Source organism: Prionailurus viverrinus, chromosome F2 (genome assembly GCF_022837055.1).
Source record: "Prionailurus viverrinus isolate Anna chromosome F2, UM_Priviv_1.0, whole genome shotgun sequence".
NCBI lineage: Eukaryota > Metazoa > Chordata > Mammalia > Carnivora > Felidae > Prionailurus > Prionailurus viverrinus.
The window spans coordinates 64,316,822-64,336,471 of NC_062578.1; the positions used below are offsets into that span (position 1 = coordinate 64,316,822).

The 19,650-nt window shown below is 37.5% G+C and overlaps 1 protein-coding gene across 5 annotated transcripts in view; it reads left to right on the forward strand.

The window, feature by feature from the left end:
- The window catches only part of COL14A1 (collagen type XIV alpha 1 chain), a 221,908-nt gene that overhangs the window by 146,838 nt on the left and 55,420 nt on the right, over nucleotides 1-19,650 (forward strand). For all 5 annotated transcript variants that reach the window (XM_047842795.1, XM_047842799.1, XM_047842794.1 and 2 more), the window contains exons 35-37: nucleotides 4,222-4,299; nucleotides 7,658-7,744; nucleotides 18,427-18,480. In XM_047842795.1, the coding sequence (XP_047698751.1) occupies nucleotides 4,222-4,299; nucleotides 7,658-7,744; nucleotides 18,427-18,480 (219 nt within the window). The remainder of the gene's footprint in view (nucleotides 1-4,221; nucleotides 4,300-7,657; nucleotides 7,745-18,426; nucleotides 18,481-19,650) is intronic.

Here is a 19,650-nt window from a genome sequence, read left to right on the forward strand (position 1 = left end):
TTTTAATCAATCTTCAGAAATGTGCCTTGGAAAAGAAGTCCCTAAATAAAGGCTGAAGAATCCAAGCAATTACAAATACAAAACAATTATGAATAAATTTGTTGTACTCACAAAAAAAAGGCTGCTGACTTCATCAAACTTGAAAAAGAAAAGACAGCCCACAGCATTCCACAAATGATAGTATTGGCTTCATTCAGCACTTAGTAGGCATTCAACCCCTTGAATAAATAAAATGAACTCCTAAGGATCCCAATAGCTCAATGAGACAGAATGTTAGCCAAAGCTTTGTTTGTAGACATCATCCTGTTAAAGGTGATTAGGTAGTGAATGTTTATTTGAAAAACATCAAGAAAGCCTGGTCCTTACTGGGGTTCGTGACCCTTCTTTCTTTTACTTACATCTTTCCATTCACTAAAAAGCTTTTACACTGTGGGCTCTATTCAGAAATGGGGAATTTCTTAATGGATGAATGACTAACAGACTGAACTGAATCTAATACTGTCATAATGGGGTCCATTTAATAAATGCCCCAGACAAATAGCATTGTAAAGTTAGGCTGGGGTGTCTGCATTTTAAACATGAGACCAAAGATCCTTTCACTGAAAAATGAAGCACAAGAAAATGAAATGTGCTGTTCAAATCCCAACCAGAACTCTGCTTTCAGCTCGTGCTTACGTTTCTTAGGCTCTTTCTTCCCAGGTCCTGATCAGCAGAATGGGGTTGGCATTGCTATTATACCTCACAGTGGTGAGCTGAGGATTAAAAGATACATCCAGGGGCGCCTGGGTGGCTCAGTCGGTTAGACGTCCGACTTCAGCCCAGGTCACGATCTTGCGGTCCGTGAGTTCGAGCCCCGCGTCGGGCCTGGGCTGATGGCTCAGAGCCTGGAGCCTGCTTCTGATTCTGTGTCTCCCTCTCTCTCTGCCCCTCCTCTGTTCATGCTCTGTCTCTCTGTGTCTCAAAAATAAATAAACGTTAAAAAAATTTTTAAATAAAAAAAAAGATACATGCAAATTCCTTAGGATAGTGCCTGGCACATAGTAGGTTTTCAGCAAATGTCCACTGCTATTGTCATTATTTGCTTAGATTTTTCTCAAAGTGTTAAACAGATATGGTTAATGTGGAAACAGACTACTGTTATGTTTCTGTCCTTGATAATACCACTTTCATTTTGATTCCATTCTTTTGGCCATTGTATGATAGACTCCTAAACCTTAAATAATTCAGTTATGAAAGGGCTGTACATGCTTCATTAAAATAATATGTATTATTTATAATGACTGTATTCTAGGCACTGTTATAAATATTTCACTACATTAACTCATGTTATTGTTTTTTTTTCAATTTTATTTAAATCTAAGTTAGTGAACATACAGTGTAATGATGATTTCAAGAATAGAATTAAGTAATTCATCACTTACATATAACACCCAGTGCTCATCCCAACAAGTGCCCTCTTCAATACCCATCATCCATTTAGCCAATCCTCCCACCCACCACCCCTCCAGCAACCCCAGTTTGTTCTCTGTCTTTAAGAGTCTCTTATGGTTTATCTCCCTCTCTGTTTTATATTATTTTTGCTTCCCTTCCCTTATGTTCATCTGTTTTGTGTCTTAAATTTCACTTATGAGTGAAATGCTAGGATATTTGTCTTTCTCTGACTGACTTATTTTGCTTAGCATAATACACTCTAGATCCATCCACGTTGTTGCAAATGGCAAGATTTCATTCTTTTTGATCGCCGAGTAATATTCCATTGTTTATTATACACCACATCTTCTTTATCCATTCATTAGTCAATGGAAATTTGGGCTCTTTCCATAATTTGGCTATTGTTGATAGTACTGCTATAAACAATGGGGTGCATGTGCCCCTTCAAATGAGAATTTTTGTATTCTTTGAATAAATACCTAGCAGTGCAATTGCTGAGTCATAAGGTAGCTAGCTCTATTTTTAATTTTTGAGGAACCTCCATATCATTTTCCAAAGTGGCTGCATTGCTGGTGGGAACTCGCTTTATTGTTATAGCTATTATTATTATTACACTAATGTCTAGCTATAATTAAAGAGCTACTATTATTACATTAACTTTACAGATGAGGGAACTTGAGACTTGAACACATTACATCATCATTCAAAATGACTTTGTGAGTGATTCAAGGACTACACCCAGGCAGTTTAGCTCCATAGCCTCCTAACGTCTATGGTCCTTGAAATCTCTTTGTTGCTATTAATCATAAAAATCAGCATCCGTGTTCCTTAAAAATGTTTTAGTTTTAAAAACCTATTTTTTCTTGGTTTGAAAATCTTAAAAGCCTAATTTTTTTTAAACGTGAAATTTATTGTCAAATTGGTTTCCATACAACACCCAGTGCTCATCCCAACAGGTGCCCTCCTCAATGTCCATCACCCACCATCCCTTCCCTCCCAACCCCCATCAACCCTCAGTTTATTCTCAGTTTTTAAGAGTCTCTTATGGTTTGGCTTAACTGTTTTTTTTCCGTCCCTTCCCCCATGGTCTTCTGTTAAGTTTCTCAGGAACCACATAAGAGTGAAAACATATGGCATCTGTCTTTCTCTGTATGACTTATTTCACTTAGCATAACACTCTCCAGTTCCATCCGCATTGCTACAAAAGGCCATATTTCATTCTTTCTCATTGCCAAGTAGTATTCCATTGTGTATATGAACCACAATTTCTTTATCCATTCATCAATTGATGGACATTTAAGCTCTTTCCATAATTTGAAAAGCCTAATTTTTAAATGATCATTATTTTGCTGTATGGTTGCCCTCCACAGACTCAGATATCATACCCATTGGGAATTTTTTTTAATATGGAGAAAAATGAGCAGTGAGCCATGCACATATTTCTTCAAACAACTCAACAGTTGTATATAGAAATAAACAAACAAAAACCCTGTGGTGCTTTGATTCATGAATGTGCTTTCAATATTTAAGCTTTATTTTATTAATCTTGCAAAACTCTTGGGAAAGGATATTTACAGCAAAGCACAATTCTTTCATATTACAAAAGAAAGCCTGATTTTATTTTCTGTACTGTCAGAGCAGGCTCTTCTGCGATGCTGTATGCATTGTTAACAACCTATTTCAGGAGTACTGTCTTCTCGGGCATTCTCATTCTCATCCAGAGGACCCCTGACAGAGACAAGTAGTATTCCTTGGGAGAAAATAAGGCACCAAAAGAGTTTCTAGAACTTGCTGAAAACACCACTCCCTCAAGGAAGGTTGTAGATGTAAAATGAAAAGATTTCACCCTTCTCCCAGCTCTGTAATTGGTGACATTTCTAATACTTGAAAATAATATGGGAAGAGATATATTAGAAATGATTAGGTCATGAAGCTAATGTTAGCCCTCAATAACGTTATAGTGATATTTCTGTATATTTCAAAATGAACACTGAGTTTCACCAACATACATGAATAGAACGAGACTAAATATTTATGGCATGATCAATGGCTTACATAAAAATAGACTTAGCACAGATTCTCACAATTCCATTTGTGAATTTGTCATGACATTTACAATGTTGTATACAGTATTCCTGTGCCTACCTGTCACTCCCAGTAAGATCTTTCAGGGCAAGATTTTGATTTTGTTCATTTTCATATTCTAAAGGTTGATGTAGTATCTGGTTTGCATTATACACTAAAGAAAAATCTGTTGAATGTATGCGTAAGTGATTGAAGTCAGAATTCATTTGACAAGGCTTTGTGAATACCTACTACATATCACATATTATGATGGGGACACAAAGATGAATTAGTGGTTCTCTGTTCCTTGAAGAGCTCACAGTCTAAGGAGGAGCTAATATAAATAATCATACTGTATGATGGGTGATATGCTGTGAAAGAAACATGTGGAATGTTGTAGGATTACAGAGACACTGGTTGTAACCATGAAGACAGTACTGGCCGACTTTTAACTGAGGTACTAAGCTTCTTTGGGCAGAAATGAGAGGTGAAGTTGTGATAAATAAGGGAATTTTTGATGGATTAATTATACATGAAATCTTAAGTCACTGTGTGCTTGAGGAACAAAATTAGTTTTATATTTTGGAATGAATTTCTTATTTATTTACTGTAATGTTACGTTACAAACATATCAGTGTTCTATTATGTGATGCAGAATATGAAATCATAATTCTAGACACAGTGTGTCTATTTTTAATTAAATGACAATTTCATTTTAAATTGCAGTTCCAGTTACAGATGTTTGATATTATTTGTTCCACATCATGGGCCAATAAAGACAAATGCTGTGAACTTCCAGGCCTGGTAAGAATTCTTCTTTTATTAGTAGGTCTGTTCTTTATTGAAAAGTTCTAAAATTATATTTAATTTTCTCTGAAAGTTAAATGTGATTTCATAACATTCATAACAAGATAATTCATTGTAATGATCACAATGAAAAGCCGAAGAGATTGAGAAGGAGGCGTGTCTGACATCAGCAGGATATACTGACTTACATGATGGGGACTGCCCAGATCCAGGCGTGCAATTTACACATAGTCCAGAGGTTCTCAAATTTCCTGGTTCACGAAACCTTTAGTGTTGCAATCATTTTGTTCATAGCGCCCCTAAACCAAAGGAAATGCCTAACAAATCTCTATATGAAGGAATTAGGTCCAAAAATCTTAAACATTGATGCTCTAAACTCAGTAGCTGCATAAAAAAAAAAACTCATGAATTGAAAGCAAAAAATGGTATTTTCATTTTATTCTTAAAAAACCACATTACTTACTAATGGGATGCACATGCCTATCGAGAGTGCATGATTTTTCATATGTTAGAATCTGATTGGATGTCGCCACCCTCACCTCTTTTTTTACATTGATGTTTCCCATGGTACTTGCTTTCCATCATAGCAACTGCCAAAACCCCAGATTTGCAAGTATCTGACGTCATCAAAAAGAGTATTTCAGTATCTAATGTTAAGACTGTGAACTACCTTGAGCTAGTTGTTCATATGAAGTCCTATGGGTGCCGAATATTGCTATTTCTCTTGAGTTTTTAAAAACATTCACCGTGCCCCTGTGAGTTTGCTAAGGTGCCTCAGAGAATCTTGACACACAGTTCTGAAATCGTAGTCATAATCTGTTCGACATACGCGATGCTACTAGAAAATCAAATGTTTTTCACATTATTAATAGCAAGTGTGGTTCATGGGGTTATACCTGTATGTATAAAACCAGATTCATATTTTAGGATCCTTGAAGACAGCAAGCCGAAAGGGATGACCCTGTAGTGGTTGGGTAATAGTCATGTCTTAATAATTAAACTTGGAGGGGTGCCTGGGTGGCGCAGTCGGTTGAGCGTCCGACTTCAACCAGGTCACGATCTCGCGGTCCGTGAGTTCGAGCCCCGCGTCAGGCTCTGGGCTGATGGCTCAGAGCCTGGAGCCTGTTTCCGATTCTGTGTCTCCCTCTCTCTCTGACCCTCCCCCATTCATGCTCTGTCTCTCTCTGTCCCAAAAATAAATAAACGTTGAAAAAAAAAATTTAAAAAAAAAATAATAATTAAACTTGGAGAATGTGCATGGAGTAACCTTCATGAAGTCTAGAGATTTGCCTTTTTAACTACTTTCTCCAGATCACATCCTCTGTTGCAAGCATTACATTCAAGGTGACTATGTTTGAGAAGGAAATACAGTTGGCCTTGAACAGTGTGGGGGTTGGAGTCATCAGCTCTCCTCCCCACTCAGGAAAACGTCTGCATATGACCTTGGACTTACCCAAAACTTAACTACTACTAGTCTTACTGATAACAGAAACAGTTGATTAACACATATTTTGTATGTTATATGCATTATATACTATATTCTTACAGTAAAGTAAGCTAGAGAAAAGATGTTATTAAGACAATCACAAGGAAGAGAAAATATATTTACAGCATTGCATTGTATTTATTGAAAAACCAATCCAAGTGGTTTGGTAAGTGGACCAGTGCAGTTCAAACACATGTTGTTCAAGAGTTAACTGATGGGGCGCCTATGTGGCTCAGTTGGTTGAGCATCGGACTTTGGCTCAGGTCATGATCTCGCAGTTCATGGGTTTGAGCCTCGTGTCTGGCTCTGGGCTGACAGCTCAGAGCCTGGAACCTGCTTTGGATTGTGTCTCCCTCTCTATCTGCCCCTCTCCTCCTTGCACTCTGTCTCTCTCTTCAAAAATAAATAAACATTTAAAAAATTAAAGGGTTAACTCTAACTTGCTCGTTATTCATCAAAATTAATTTCCAAGTAAACTCTGGTGAAGAATTAAATCAGAGACACCGTGATATCACGCTTAAGCACAGATGGATTGGAAATTAGAAGCAGAAACACTCAGAATCCTATGCTGTCTCTAGCCAAATGCTATCACCACTTTTCCTAGGAAGGACTCAGGCCTGATGAGAGCTTTTCTTTTCATTTCTATCACTGAAGATAGGCCAATTCCATAGTAGGAAGGCATGTATAGTCAGCAACAGTGGCAAAACCATTATGGCCTCTGGTCACAAGAGGCCTTGTATCAGCCTTGTTAGGGGGCTCTTTCTGGATACTTAAGTTTGTATTTCACTCTAGCTGCCCACATGTCAGGCCAGATGTGGTAGCAGGGGGCTTTCCTGTAATGAGCTGAAAGCTTTGACTATTGTCCAACATTTAGAGAAAAGTATATACAGTATATATAGATCCCCTGCTCAACCTTTTTGGGGTTTCTGTTGTGAACATTTTAGATACTGAGATTATTTTCAACTTGATCACTTAATTATCATCTGTGTTCTATTCAGTTTCAGCTTTATTTTTCCCCAGTCTTAAATAATGATGTTTATTTTCTCTCTATCCAATGGGACTGGTGAACCCTATGAAGTTCTGTAGTGTCTTATCCCAGTGCAGACTTCATTTTTGGCTGGTGCTTCAAATGAGATAGTCATAAATTTTTCGATAGCTGTTAGCAGGTACTCTGTCTTCATACCCCGGTAACTCATCCAGAGATGTTCAACCAGACGTTCATAATCTATCTTTAATGTCATGTGGCAACAAAACCATGCTAGAGAAGCAAAATGAGCCCCTGTCCCAAAGCTTTAGATTGATGCTATGATGTTTCCTAATTTCAACCACAGAATGTGAGTCGTAATTAAAGTTGCTGTGGGGAATTGACAATACATTTAAGCACTGTTTTTACTGTTTTGTGTGTTTTAGTGTAGATGCAGTTCCGAGTGACTATTCCAACACATTTTTTTTATCCTTTTGAAAGGAAAAAATATCCTTTGAAATAGAAAAAAGAAAATTTTCAAGACCTGTAGTTAATAGAGTACTCCTACTCAAACTGAAGGAAATAGTAACCAGGAATTTTTTCTGCACCCACTTCTGCCTTTCTTTCTTCACCTGCATTTCATTTTTCTTCACCTCCAAGCTCATTTTATCAACATCCTTTGGTAAGGGTGATGATCAGTGACTCACTAGACACTCATTCATTTTTCTTTAAGGAAAATATTTTGTGAGCAGGAGAGAATATTCTTTGCCTTTCCACACCAATGTTCACTTAAAAGTTTTTTTTAAGTGTCTTAAATCAAAGTGTTTTCCTTGATCCATAAAGCCATTTGTATTGTCTTGTTAACAGTTATGGCTTGTTTGTTGTTGTTTTTTTTTTCCTCTCAGAGGGATGAGGAGACCTGCCCGGAGCTACCACATTCCTGCTCCTGTTCTGAAGTCAATACAGGGACTCTGGGACCAGCAGGCCCACCAGTAAGTCTTGCCTAATTTAGACTTAAATGTTCTTTAGCAATATTTATAGCTATTATCTATTGTGTGTCTAATATGTGTTTGCCACTGTGCTAATAAACATATACTTAATTCTGTGAGCAAACTGAAGCACAGAGATGTTAAGTAACTTGCCTAAAGAACACATCTTTTCTTCAAATCCAGGTCTCCATGACTCCTACAGATGACCCTCTTTAACCTCTATAGCATGCTTATCTCTCAAATGGTTATGTATTTCAAAATCTCCCCTTTAAACTCCTGTGGTTCATTTTCAGTGTGAATGTTTCAAAGATTGGCCCTCTACTTGTAACTTTAAGATTTGCATACCCTCCCTTGCCCATTCTGTATTACAATTGATCCATGAGGAAAATTCAGCAGGAAAATTACCCTATCTGAACATGAAGTTCCCCGCCACTGATGGGAACTTCCTGCAAAAAAGGAGAGAGAGAGGGGCACGTGGGTGGCTTAGTGGGTTAAATGTCTGACTTCGGCTCAAGTCACGATCTCAGTTTGTGAGTTTGAGCCCCACGTCGGGCTCTGTGCTGACAGTTCAGATGGCCTGGAGCCTGCTTCAGATTCTGTGTCTCCCTCTCTCTCTACTCCTCCCCCACTTGCACTCTGTCTCTCTCTCAAATATAAAAAAAATTTTTAAAGAAGAAAAACAAAAGGAGAGAGAAGGAGATTAGCCAGGGTGAGGGTGAGGGGGGAGGAGGAGGAAGGAAGGAGGGAGACACAGAAAACATCTCTGTAAAACATAAAATGTATTTAATTGCACTATGTGGGTCTTCAGATTTGCCATGATGAATTTTTCCATATAATGTGTTTAAGTGCTGATTTTATGTCTAATCGCCTAAACTGGGGTTATCGGTGTTTCCTTGAGGTGAGTATGATATAGTTGGTCTGTGGCTAGGAAGTAGCTAATGGATCAAGGCAGAAAGACAAAGGAAGCAGGGAGAAGAATCCCAAGCAAATAAAGAAATCCAGACCTTGCAGGAGGAATGTTCTGATGCCTGAGCAGCCCCTGCACGCTGGCCTGCCAGAGGACGCGGCCCCACCCAGATGCGTGCAGGAGATCACGCAGACCGACCACTGGCTCACAGCGTGAAGATTCACTCCAGTGTGGCCCCACCACCATGGTTTTCCTTCATCTGTGCGCCACATTTCCTGAACTGAACAAAAAGGAAGAGAACCTACTGAATGTATCTGAAATATATCCCAGCAGTTTCTCCTTTACCTTTGGCACAGAGAACATTCTTTCAAGTGCAGATGTGGAACCCAAGTCCCCCCCCCCTTTTTTTGGAGCAGGAGACTCTTTATCCCAAAGAAGCAAATGTGGAGTGATGGTAAAAGCATTAAGTTTAAATCATAAAACTGGGCAAATCTTGGGGCACCTGGGGGACTCAGTCGGTTAAGTGTCTGACTCTTGGTTTCAACTCAGAACTCAGGTCATGATCTCACGGTTGTGTGTTCAAGCCTGGTGTCTGGATTCTCTCTCTCCCTCTCTCTCTCTCTCTCTGTCCTCCCCCCCCCCCACCTCAAAGTAAATAAATAAACTTTTAAGAAAAGGCTAGGCAAATCTTTGAACCACAGTGAAACTCCATGTCCTCATATGTCAAATAGCACCCTTCTGTGATGTTATGAGGAATACGTGAGAAAAAGTGTATGTAAGTATTCTGTGCATTACAAAATTTAAATCAAATGAGGGGCCTGGGTGGCTCAGTTGGATAAGCATCTGTCTTCAGCTCAGGTCATGATCTCAAGGTTCAGAGCCCGCATTGGGCTCTGTGCTGTCAGATCCTCTTCCCCTGTCTCTCTCTGCCTCTCCCCCGCTCATTCTCTCTCTCTCTCTCTCTCTCTCTCTCTCTCTCTCTCTCTCAAAATAAACACATAAACTTAAAATAAAACTTAAATGTAAGGAGTGATCTTTAGTTTAATCTTGGAATTAGAAACACAGATTTATTTTCAACTGTGTAGCTTGCTTTTTTTTTTTAACCCAAAAGCATGTCTTTGAACTTTATCAAGGGTAATGCACATTGTTCCATTATATAAACTACAGTTTATTGACCCACTACTGTGGAGTACTTGCCGACTGAACATCCTTTGTGTGTCTCTGCAAACGTAAGTCGAGTGCTATTACAATAACACTTAGAATCAGATTTGTTGGAGAATAGGGATGGTGTACCTTCAGCTTCATGAAGAAGCCACTAATTGCCTTTCAGGGTGGTTGTCCCAATATCTTTTCCCACAAAATCTAGAAGAGTTCTGGCTTTTAAGCATCTCACCAGCACTGTCTGTTGTTGCCAAACACGAGAACTTTTGCTTATCTGATGACTGTAAAACCCTCTGTGGCTGTTATTTGAAATAAGACTTTCCCTCTCTGCTAGTGACATGGGGCAGTTGTTCATTTGTGTCTGAGCCATTTGGATTCCTTTTTTTTTTTTTAATGTTTGTTTGTTTATTTATTTGTGTGTGTGTGTGTGTGTGTGTGTGAGAGAGAGAGAGAGAGAGAGAGAGAGAGAGAGCCAGCAGGGGAGGGGCCGAGAGAAAGGGAGAGTCCCAAGGAGGCTCCATACTCAGTGCAGAGCCAGACGTGGGGCTCAATCCCACGAACTGTGAGATCATGACATGAGTCGAAATCAAGAGTTAGATGCTCAACTGACTGAACCACCCAGGTGCGTCAGATTTCTTTCTATATAAATACCTGTTTATAAACTTTTTTCTTGGTTTTGTCATGCAGGTTTTTTGCTCATTAGTATCTAAGAGATTTTATGTATTCTGGACACTAATCTTTATTAATGAAACGGTTTGCAAATATCATTTCATGGTCTATGGCTTTCTTGTTGTTTATGGGACTTTTTATTGTCTGTACATTTTAATTACAGTGTAGTGAAACTTAAGATTTCTGTGAGCTATCATCCTTTATGTCTTTTTTTTATTCCTCTTTTAGCCATGATTTACTTAAAAGTGCCTTTTTAAATTTCCAATTGTATGTGCAGTTTTTACTGTTTTCTTGGTGGATTAATTTTATTGTACCTTATCATGGGAGATAGTCTATATAGTACCAATTTTTTGACATTTGTTGATTCTTTGACATTGCCTTGTGGCCTTGGTCAGGTTTTACAGATGTTCCATGCATGCTCTAGAAGAATGTGCATGTTCTAATTGTGGAGTTCAGAATTCTAAATATAAATACCCAGTAAATCAAATTGTAAATTGTGTTGTTAGACTCTCCTTTGTCTGCATTAATTTTTTATCTTTCAATTAGTGACATAAGTGTTTAAAGTCTTCTACTTCAGTGTCCTTCTGTTAAATTTTGTTTGTAATTCTGCATTGTATATCTTGAGTTTGTGTTACAGTGTGCAAAAAACTGAGAACAACTTGCTATATCAACATTTCTTGCTTGACTTATTTTCCTGGTAGGTATTTTCTCCAGCCTCTTAGTTTCAGCCTTTCCATGTCTTTATGTTTGAGATGTGTTCTCTTTAAATAGCATATGGTTAGATTTTGTTTTCAATCTGGTTTTGCAATCTTTCTTTTTAGAGTTTAGTCCATTCTATTGTTTTTGATCATTAACCTCTTGGGGCAAATATTCCTATATCCATCCATCACTGAAATTTTTGCTATTTGTCCCACATGATATATGTGTGGATTTCTTGGTTTGTTGAAGTTTTATCTACTTTTTGACTTTTTGTTATTATTCTCATTCTTTTCTCCCCTCCACTAATTCAGAAATTATTCTTCTATAGCTGTTTCTTCAGTAGTTAACCAAGAGATTTTAACAAACATATTTAATGTGACAAAGTCCAAAATGAACCATAATTTCTACCTTATTTCAACCAACACAATATTCTTGGAATTTTTTTCTCTTGGATCATCCTTTTTATAATTTATGTGCTGTTGCTATCTGGTATTTTAGTACTTTTTTTAACATCACAAATTAGACATTTTATTATTATTTGTTATAAATTAACATGTGGTAAGACTTGCTCCATATTTGATATTTCTTGGCTTACAATATCTTCTGGTATCATTTTTATTTCTCCTGGAAGACACCCCTTGGGTATTCCTTTAATGAGAGACTATTGGTAGTAAATTTTCATTTTTTGTTCATCTTAAAATGTTTTTATTCCCCATATTATCAAAAGATAGTTTTGCTGGTTGTTACAGAGATTGTTAATTGCACCCCCCCCCACCCCGTATTCATTGCCATGGCTTCTTTTTCATAGTAGAATTCCCTGAGTTTTAGCTAAGTACATGGCCATTCAGCTAGTGACTTGATTTCCTAGCATCTATTCAAGTAGGTATGACCTTATGACTAAGTGCTGGTAGCGAGAGGAAAGGTGTATGTAATCACCCTAGACATTGTTCTTAAATGAAAATGAAGGGCCCTCCTTATCCATGCTTACCTTTCTCAACAGACTACTGTGGGAACTTGTGGTAGGGAGTTCACATTGGTAAGCAGTGTCCTGGAACATAGCAGAGCAATAAAAGGAAAGCAACAAAGCTTCCACATTGTCTTACACGGTAAGGCTTCTCTACTATACTGAACCATTATCAGCTCAGATGTTAATATAAGAGAATAATAAGCCTCCTGTCTTGCTTAGAATTTTAAATATTGACCTCAATTAAAGCAGTCAGACAACTTTCCAAACTAACAAACAGGAAGATCTTGGTTTCAAGATCCCTTTGTCTTTAGTGATCTGAAGTTTCACCACAGTTATGTTTGGTGTGGGGTTTTCATGTTATTATTCTGCCATTTTGGAAAATTTATGACTTCATGGCTTGAATACCAGTGTTCTCATTAAATTTGGAGTTTTCTTAGTCGTTATCTCTTTGAAGATTGCCTCTCTCCTGTCATCTCTATTATGTTTTTCTGAAACTCAATTAGAAGTACATTGTAACTTCTCATTTTACTGTCATGTCTCTTAACCTTTTTTACTTATTTCTCCTTGTGTTTCCAGGATTCATTCTGTGTAGTTTCTTCAAATCTACCTTCTGGTGTACTCTGTGTTTAGCTATGTGTAATATGCTATTTAACCTATCCATTGTATTTCTGATCTTGATGGTCATATTTAGCATATCTAGAAGTTCTGTTTGGTTCCTTTTCTAAACTTCTGGGCATTTCTTTTTGGTTGTTGTTTGTTTGTTTCAGGAGTATAATTTAGTGATTCATTACTTACATATAACACCCAGTGCTCATCACAACAAGTGCCTTCCTTACCACTCATCACCGATTTAGCCCATCCCCCACCCACCTCCCTCCATCAATTCCCAGTTTGTTCTTTATTGTTAAGAGTCTCTTATGGTTTGCTTCCCTCTTTTTCCCCTCGTCCCATATGTTCATCTGTTTTGTTTCCTAAATTCCACATTTGAGTGAAATCATACAGTATTTGTTCTTTTCTGGCTCACTTATTTCACTTAGCATAATATACTCTAACTCTATCAGCATTGTTGCAAATGGCAAGATTTCATTTTTTCATGACTGAGCAATATTCCATTGTGTGTGTGTGTGTGTGTGTGTGTGTGTGTGTGTGTGTGTTTATTATCTTTATTCATCAGTTGATGGACACTTGGGCTCTTTCTATAGTTTGGCTATTTTTATAATGCTGCTATAAACATTGTGGTTCATGTACTCCTTTGAATCTGTATTTTTGTATCCTTTGGGTAAATATCTAGTAGTGCAATTGCTGGGTTGTAGAGTAGTTCTATTTTTAACTTTTTGAGGAACCTCCATACTGTTTTCCAGAATGGCTGCACCAGTTTGTGTTCCCACTAACAATGTAAGAGGGTTCCCCTTTCTCTGCCTCCCTGCCAACATCTGTTGTTTTCTGAGTTGTTAATTTTAGCCATTCTGACAGGTGTGAGGTGGTATCTTATTGTGGTTTTGATTTGTATTTCCATGATGATGAGTGATGTTGAGCATCTTTTCATGTGTCTTTCAGCCATCTGTATGTCTTCTTTGGAAAAATGTCTATTCATGTTTTATTCAAACCTTGTGGGCATTTCTGTAGTATTTCTTCTTTTGTAACATATCAAAACTATTTTTTTCTTTCAGTATTTTAAATACAGTTTATTTTTTTAATCTGATCATTTCAATATCTGCATTGTATGTGGTTCTGATTCTGCCATTTTTTTTTCTGCTGATGTTATTCATGTTATCTTGTTTTCACATGTATTTTGTGAATTTTTTGGGGGGTGGGGGGTGTATATTGGAGTTTTGTTAGATCCTGACAGGCAATATGAATTCTGTCTCTAGATTGTATGAGAATCAGCTTCTGTGTAATATTCTTTAGTAGAAATGTTTCTTATTCCTCCCATAGCTAAATTGGAAACAACACCTTTGTCATCCACCTGCTAGTTTTTTGGTTTTTTTTTCCTAGCTGATTCACAGTGCAGCCTTACAAGTTCCTCAGCTTTAAAGAACATTTAATTTTCCACCCTGCCCCCACTTATCTTTGCCCTAGTTCACATTTCTGTGCTTTGTGTGAGCTTTAAAATACAAACTTTGCAGCAAACCTGAACCATTTTCCCCATGCTCCCCCAGGGCGATCTCCGTGCACATGTCTGCTTCTCTGTTTTTGTTTGTTTGTTTGTTTCTTCTTCATTCCTAGTGCTTATGCATTCAGTTCTTAATTATAATAATGTTTATTTTATTTTAAGCAGCATTAATAAGCTTTTTTAGCTGGAGGGTTTTCACATTTTTTTCATCTGTGATACTGCTGGAACAAGTTATAAAATATTTACATATGACTTAGAGTCAAACTTTGTAATGAGAAAAAAGCAGCAGAGAAGCAAAAGGGAAGAGTTGAGTTCTGACTTGGAGAGAAAGATGTAAATTAGGAGAAAAACTATTGAAATATTTGAATGTTTAAAGTATAATAAACTATACTTTTATAGTTTATAATATAACTTATAAACTATTCAAGAGATAGTATCCCAAACAATGTGCAATAAGCCCATCTAATGATTTAACATAGTTGTGATTATTTTCTCATTCAAGAATTTCCACAATGGTGTTTTGTGCCAGGAAAGCTATAAGAGAGCTAGCTACAAGAAGGCATGGGTGAAAGAACCACATTTCCTTGGCCTAGACTAATAACCCTTTTTTATTAAAAGGATAGAAGTTAACATCCAAAAAAATATGTTGAATTCTTATGTGCTCAGTGATGAAGGTTAGGGATAAGGTACAAAGTAAGTTCGAAATATAAAAAGGTTTGGGGCACCAGGGTGGCTCAGTTGATTAAGCGCCAGACTTCAGCTCAGGTCATGATCTTATGGTTTGTGGGTCCGACCCCCACGTCAGGCTCTGTGCTGACAGGTCAGAGCCTGGAGCCTGCTTCGGATTCTGTGTCTCCCTCTCTCTCTGCCCCTCCCCTGCTTGTGCTCTATCTCTCTCTCTCTCTCTCTCAAAAAATAAATAAACATTAAAAAATTTTTTAAAAAAGAAAAGAAATATAAAAAGGTTCTAGGCTTTTAGATGTGGTGCCTTTGGTGTGAATATCCATGAGTCACTGGAACAAAACCTGTAGTTAAAAACCAATCATTGAAAATGCGCAGACAAGAAGAGTGGTGCCAGAATGGTATATTAATTGGGGTGCATTGGGCTTGCTGCAAGGAACATATGATATGACTGACACAGTGGTGTAAACCATTGGGACATTGAGACATTTATCGTTCTCACAGCAACAGCTGTAGAGGTGGATGATCCCAAAGCAAATGTGGCTGCTCAACAAATTCATCAAGGACCCAAGCTTGTCCCAGCTCCCCAGTTTCCTTTCGATAGGCCTGTGGCCTCTTCATCAAATTGGCCCAAAGTGTTTAATGTGCCCATTCTTGGGTGCAGAAAGGGGGCTGGGCAAGCAAATCTATCTTCTTTAGCCCTTACGGTAGGAGAAATAAAATGGAGAAGGGAGTCAGGAAAGATTCTTTGGTAGCCAATCAACAGTCTGCCACTCTGGGGAAAAAGATTTGCATCTCATAACAGTGAAAGGTGTGGTATCCAAATATATGACAAATTTCTGCACAATAAAAAGAAGAAGACACTCAGCCCATTAGAGTATATATAACAGGTAAAGAATATAAATAGGGAGTCACACTGAGATAAAATGCAAATGGACAAATGTTATGAAAAGATGTTCTGTGACAGTAGTTTCAAGGGAAGTGAAAATTCAAATAAGAGTAAAATATTATTTTTACCTTAGTTTGGTCAAAATGTAAAGTTTGACAATATTATAGGCGAGGAAAAATAATTTTCCCTCTACCCTTCTGGGTTCTTGGCTAAGATACCCCTGTTATAAAAAGACAGATGAACAGGAGAAAAACAGTCAAGAGTTCAATAAGACATATATCTCTTGAATACATGGGAGATACCCAGGAAAGCTGAGAAGCCCCCCAGCGTGGCTGAAGCCATCACTTTCAATGTCCTCTTCAGCTAAACACACAAAAAGGTGTTGGGGGTGGGGATTATTACCAGGAATGGCATAGCAAATGAGGGTGAGGCTGATGTGCAGACCCAAGTCTCTGCTTTCTTCATAAGTAAGTTTCTAGAGATTTAGAGGCATCCCTTCCTTCCTGGTAAAAAAAAGAGAAATGGAAATTTCCCTTACAAATGTAAATGCATAAATATAAATGTCTCTTATCAAACTTTTACTAGGTTTTTGGTTTTCAGGGTTTCTCCTGAGTTTCTTAAGTAATCAGACTAAAATAATCCTTATGCCAGAGAGGCATACTGTGAAGTACCAAATCCCACTCCCCTTCAGTATCAAGTGGTGACTAAGGTTTAGAGAAGCAGGAACTGTCTTAAACTCTTGGTCGATGAATCAAGTAGCACAGCTCTTTTGGAGCACAGCTGGACAATATATCTGCTGATCTGCACATTTCATTTATAATCCTACTTGTTGATATACTAAATATTAACATTTGTTCTTAAATATTGAGGTTTATATTTAAGGGATGTATAGGGATGTTAATTATAGAACTGTTTAAACAGCAAAAAAAAAAAATGTGCAAAAAACCCCTACATTTCCCATAAAGAAGAATGGTTAGACAAACAATTATATAATCCAAGGTTTGGAAAACTATGCAACTCATTCAGAATGAGCTAAATCATATGTTATGTCATGGGAAAAATCTCCAAAATACATGAAGTTAAAATATGTAAGTAAAAGTAAAATATGAGAAATATGTAAAAAGTGTGATATCATGTATGTAAATTCTAATACATCATGTAATAGCACAAAAATACTATAGGCAATATTCTCTATAGATACATGTACACATAAAATGCAATTTTATAATTGTATTTTAAAAGTCTGGAAAATAAGCAACCTGATGTTATTGGGGAGGGGAGTGAATTTAAGTGGTGAAAACAAGTTGGAAGAAACCTTGAAAGGTCTCCTGATCATTCTTTCCCCACGTGCTGTAAGCGTTCCACTGATGGTAACAAAACGCTTTCTGGTAGTCGCATACGTAGCAGGAAATGAATTAGAATCACACACTGAGAAAGTTATTCCATTTTTAATGAGCTTTTAACCCTTCTGCTCAGGTGAAAGAGATATTCTGTATTCTTACTCACCTCCCTTTTTAACAGAGCAAGTCCATGGCTCGCAGACTTCAATAGGAACAAAATCTAGCTAAATTTAATAGCATTATTTATAGTATATTTTTAAGGTTACCTTCTATTCTTAATAAGTAATACGTTTTCCCCTTAACTTTAGAACTATAATGTTTGCTTTTTTTTAAAAAAATTTTTTTTTCAACGTTTATTTTATTTTTGGGACAGAGAGAGACAGAGCATGAACGGGGGAGGGGCAGAGAGAGAGAGGGAGACACAGAATCGGAAACAGGCTCCAGTCTCCGAGCCATCAGCCCAGAGCCTGACGCGGGGCTCGAACTCACGGACCATGAGATCGTGACCTGGCTGAAGTCAGACGCTTAACCGACTGCACCACCCAGGCGCCCCTAATGTTTGCTTTTAAGATCAGATTTAAGTGAAATAGTGAGTCAGTTGAAAAATAGAGTATAAATGCCCATATGTATTTATGCACATATATACAAAGACTGTGTTCACAAGGAATACATATACACATACTTACATATGTATATATTATGTATGTACATATATATCTAGATAAAGAAAATGCTATTAAGTAATTGTGCAGATGATACATTAATAGGGCAAAAATATTAGGGAAATTCAAATAACTGAAGTTTCAGTAACACTAATTAGCCTTTTACGGTGTAAATAAAATTAAATTGTTACTATTTTTATAGTATATAATAATGTATGGTATATATATCTTTTATAATTTAATTGAAGAATCTCAAAGTTGTGGTATAAGACACACGCAATTTTAGATTAGCAGTGTACTTTATTATTTGCATCCATTAATAGCAATAGTCTTACACACTAAAGTTCCAAATACTGTAAGTTTTTTTAATGTGAAAGGATTTGGCATTGAAAGCTTTCTCAAAGTATGAGATCATCAGCAGGAAGAGGGGAGTCTGGCAGGTTTTCAGTAAAAGATCATAATGAACATATACCATTACACAATGAGCTGGCCTTTATTCAAAATAAGAATTACATAATCCATATTATTGAGGAAAATGGATGAAATATGCTGCTTTAAGACTTGTCTTTGTGCTAATAGTTAACATCTGTTTGCCAGGGTGGTCCAGGACTCCGAGGACCAAAGGGCCAACGAGGTGACCAGGGTCCAAAGGTAATGTTCTTTCTGTCTCTCTGCATCTCTGTCTCTCATAACTGGCAATAATGTAATTTTGGAGCCTAGTACCATCTACCCTTTGTGATCCAAAACTCATTATATTTTTATGAAAGTTGTATCTAAGTCTTTTCCCTTATTCTTAAAGACTTCATTTTTTTCATAAAAATATTTAATAACTTAGTAAAAGAAAGGTTTGTTTCTGGGTCAAAAATCGGATGTCGATGTTCTGAGTGGTTTAGTTTCCAAGGTAGTATACCCTCGTGTGTGTTCTGCTCTTCCTCGACCTGCAACAAAGTAAGGAGAAAACTGAATCACAACTAGGGAGCACTGCATCCCAGGTGATTTCTCAAGTTTTAGAGTCCTCCTTCCTCCCCACTATGTATAATCAAACACACAACTCTATTTTCCTTTCTCGCTGCCCAGGGCCACCAACTGTGCTGGTTTAGGCCATGCACTGCACAAAGGCACCAGCTAAGAAGGCCAAACCATGCCAAGCCATGTCCAGGGACACGTTTTACTACTTTGCACAAAGGTGCCCTAAGGGATAGGCAGGAGCCCAGTCAGTAATTGAATTCAGGCCTCACCATCTTCTACCTGGCTTTTGGCAAATCTTAAAACTGGTCTCCTGGCTCCAGTAATTTTGATTTTCTGACTGATTCTTCACATCTGCCCCCAGGTTTATTTCTTTAAATTTCTGATAGGTCATATCATACTTTTAAACTTGCAGTCATATGTTAGTGCCTTGAGAATACAATTCACCTTCCTTGGCACAGCATTCAAGGCCCTCTATTATTTGACTCCTTGTTTCATTTTCACCCTGTCGCCCCACATGATCTCCCCTCCACCACCTTGCTTGACTCACTGACTTGTTTGGTCACTTACTAAATTTGCATGGTATTTATTCATGGTGAAGAGAACATTGCAAAAATGTTTACTATAAAATTGGAAACAAATGAAGCAAGGTGAGAGATAATATTGGGTGGGGGGGAAGAAGTAAATGAAAGTAGACTGAGAATAATCAAGCACTAGTCAACTCAAAACTCAGACCATGAGATATCTCCTTTTTTGTTTGTTGAAATTTCTGAGATTGTGACACATATCTTAGGCATAGACTTGATGTTTCTTATGGGGCTACTAGGAAGGCCAGTGATTTGAGGGCCTCTTCTC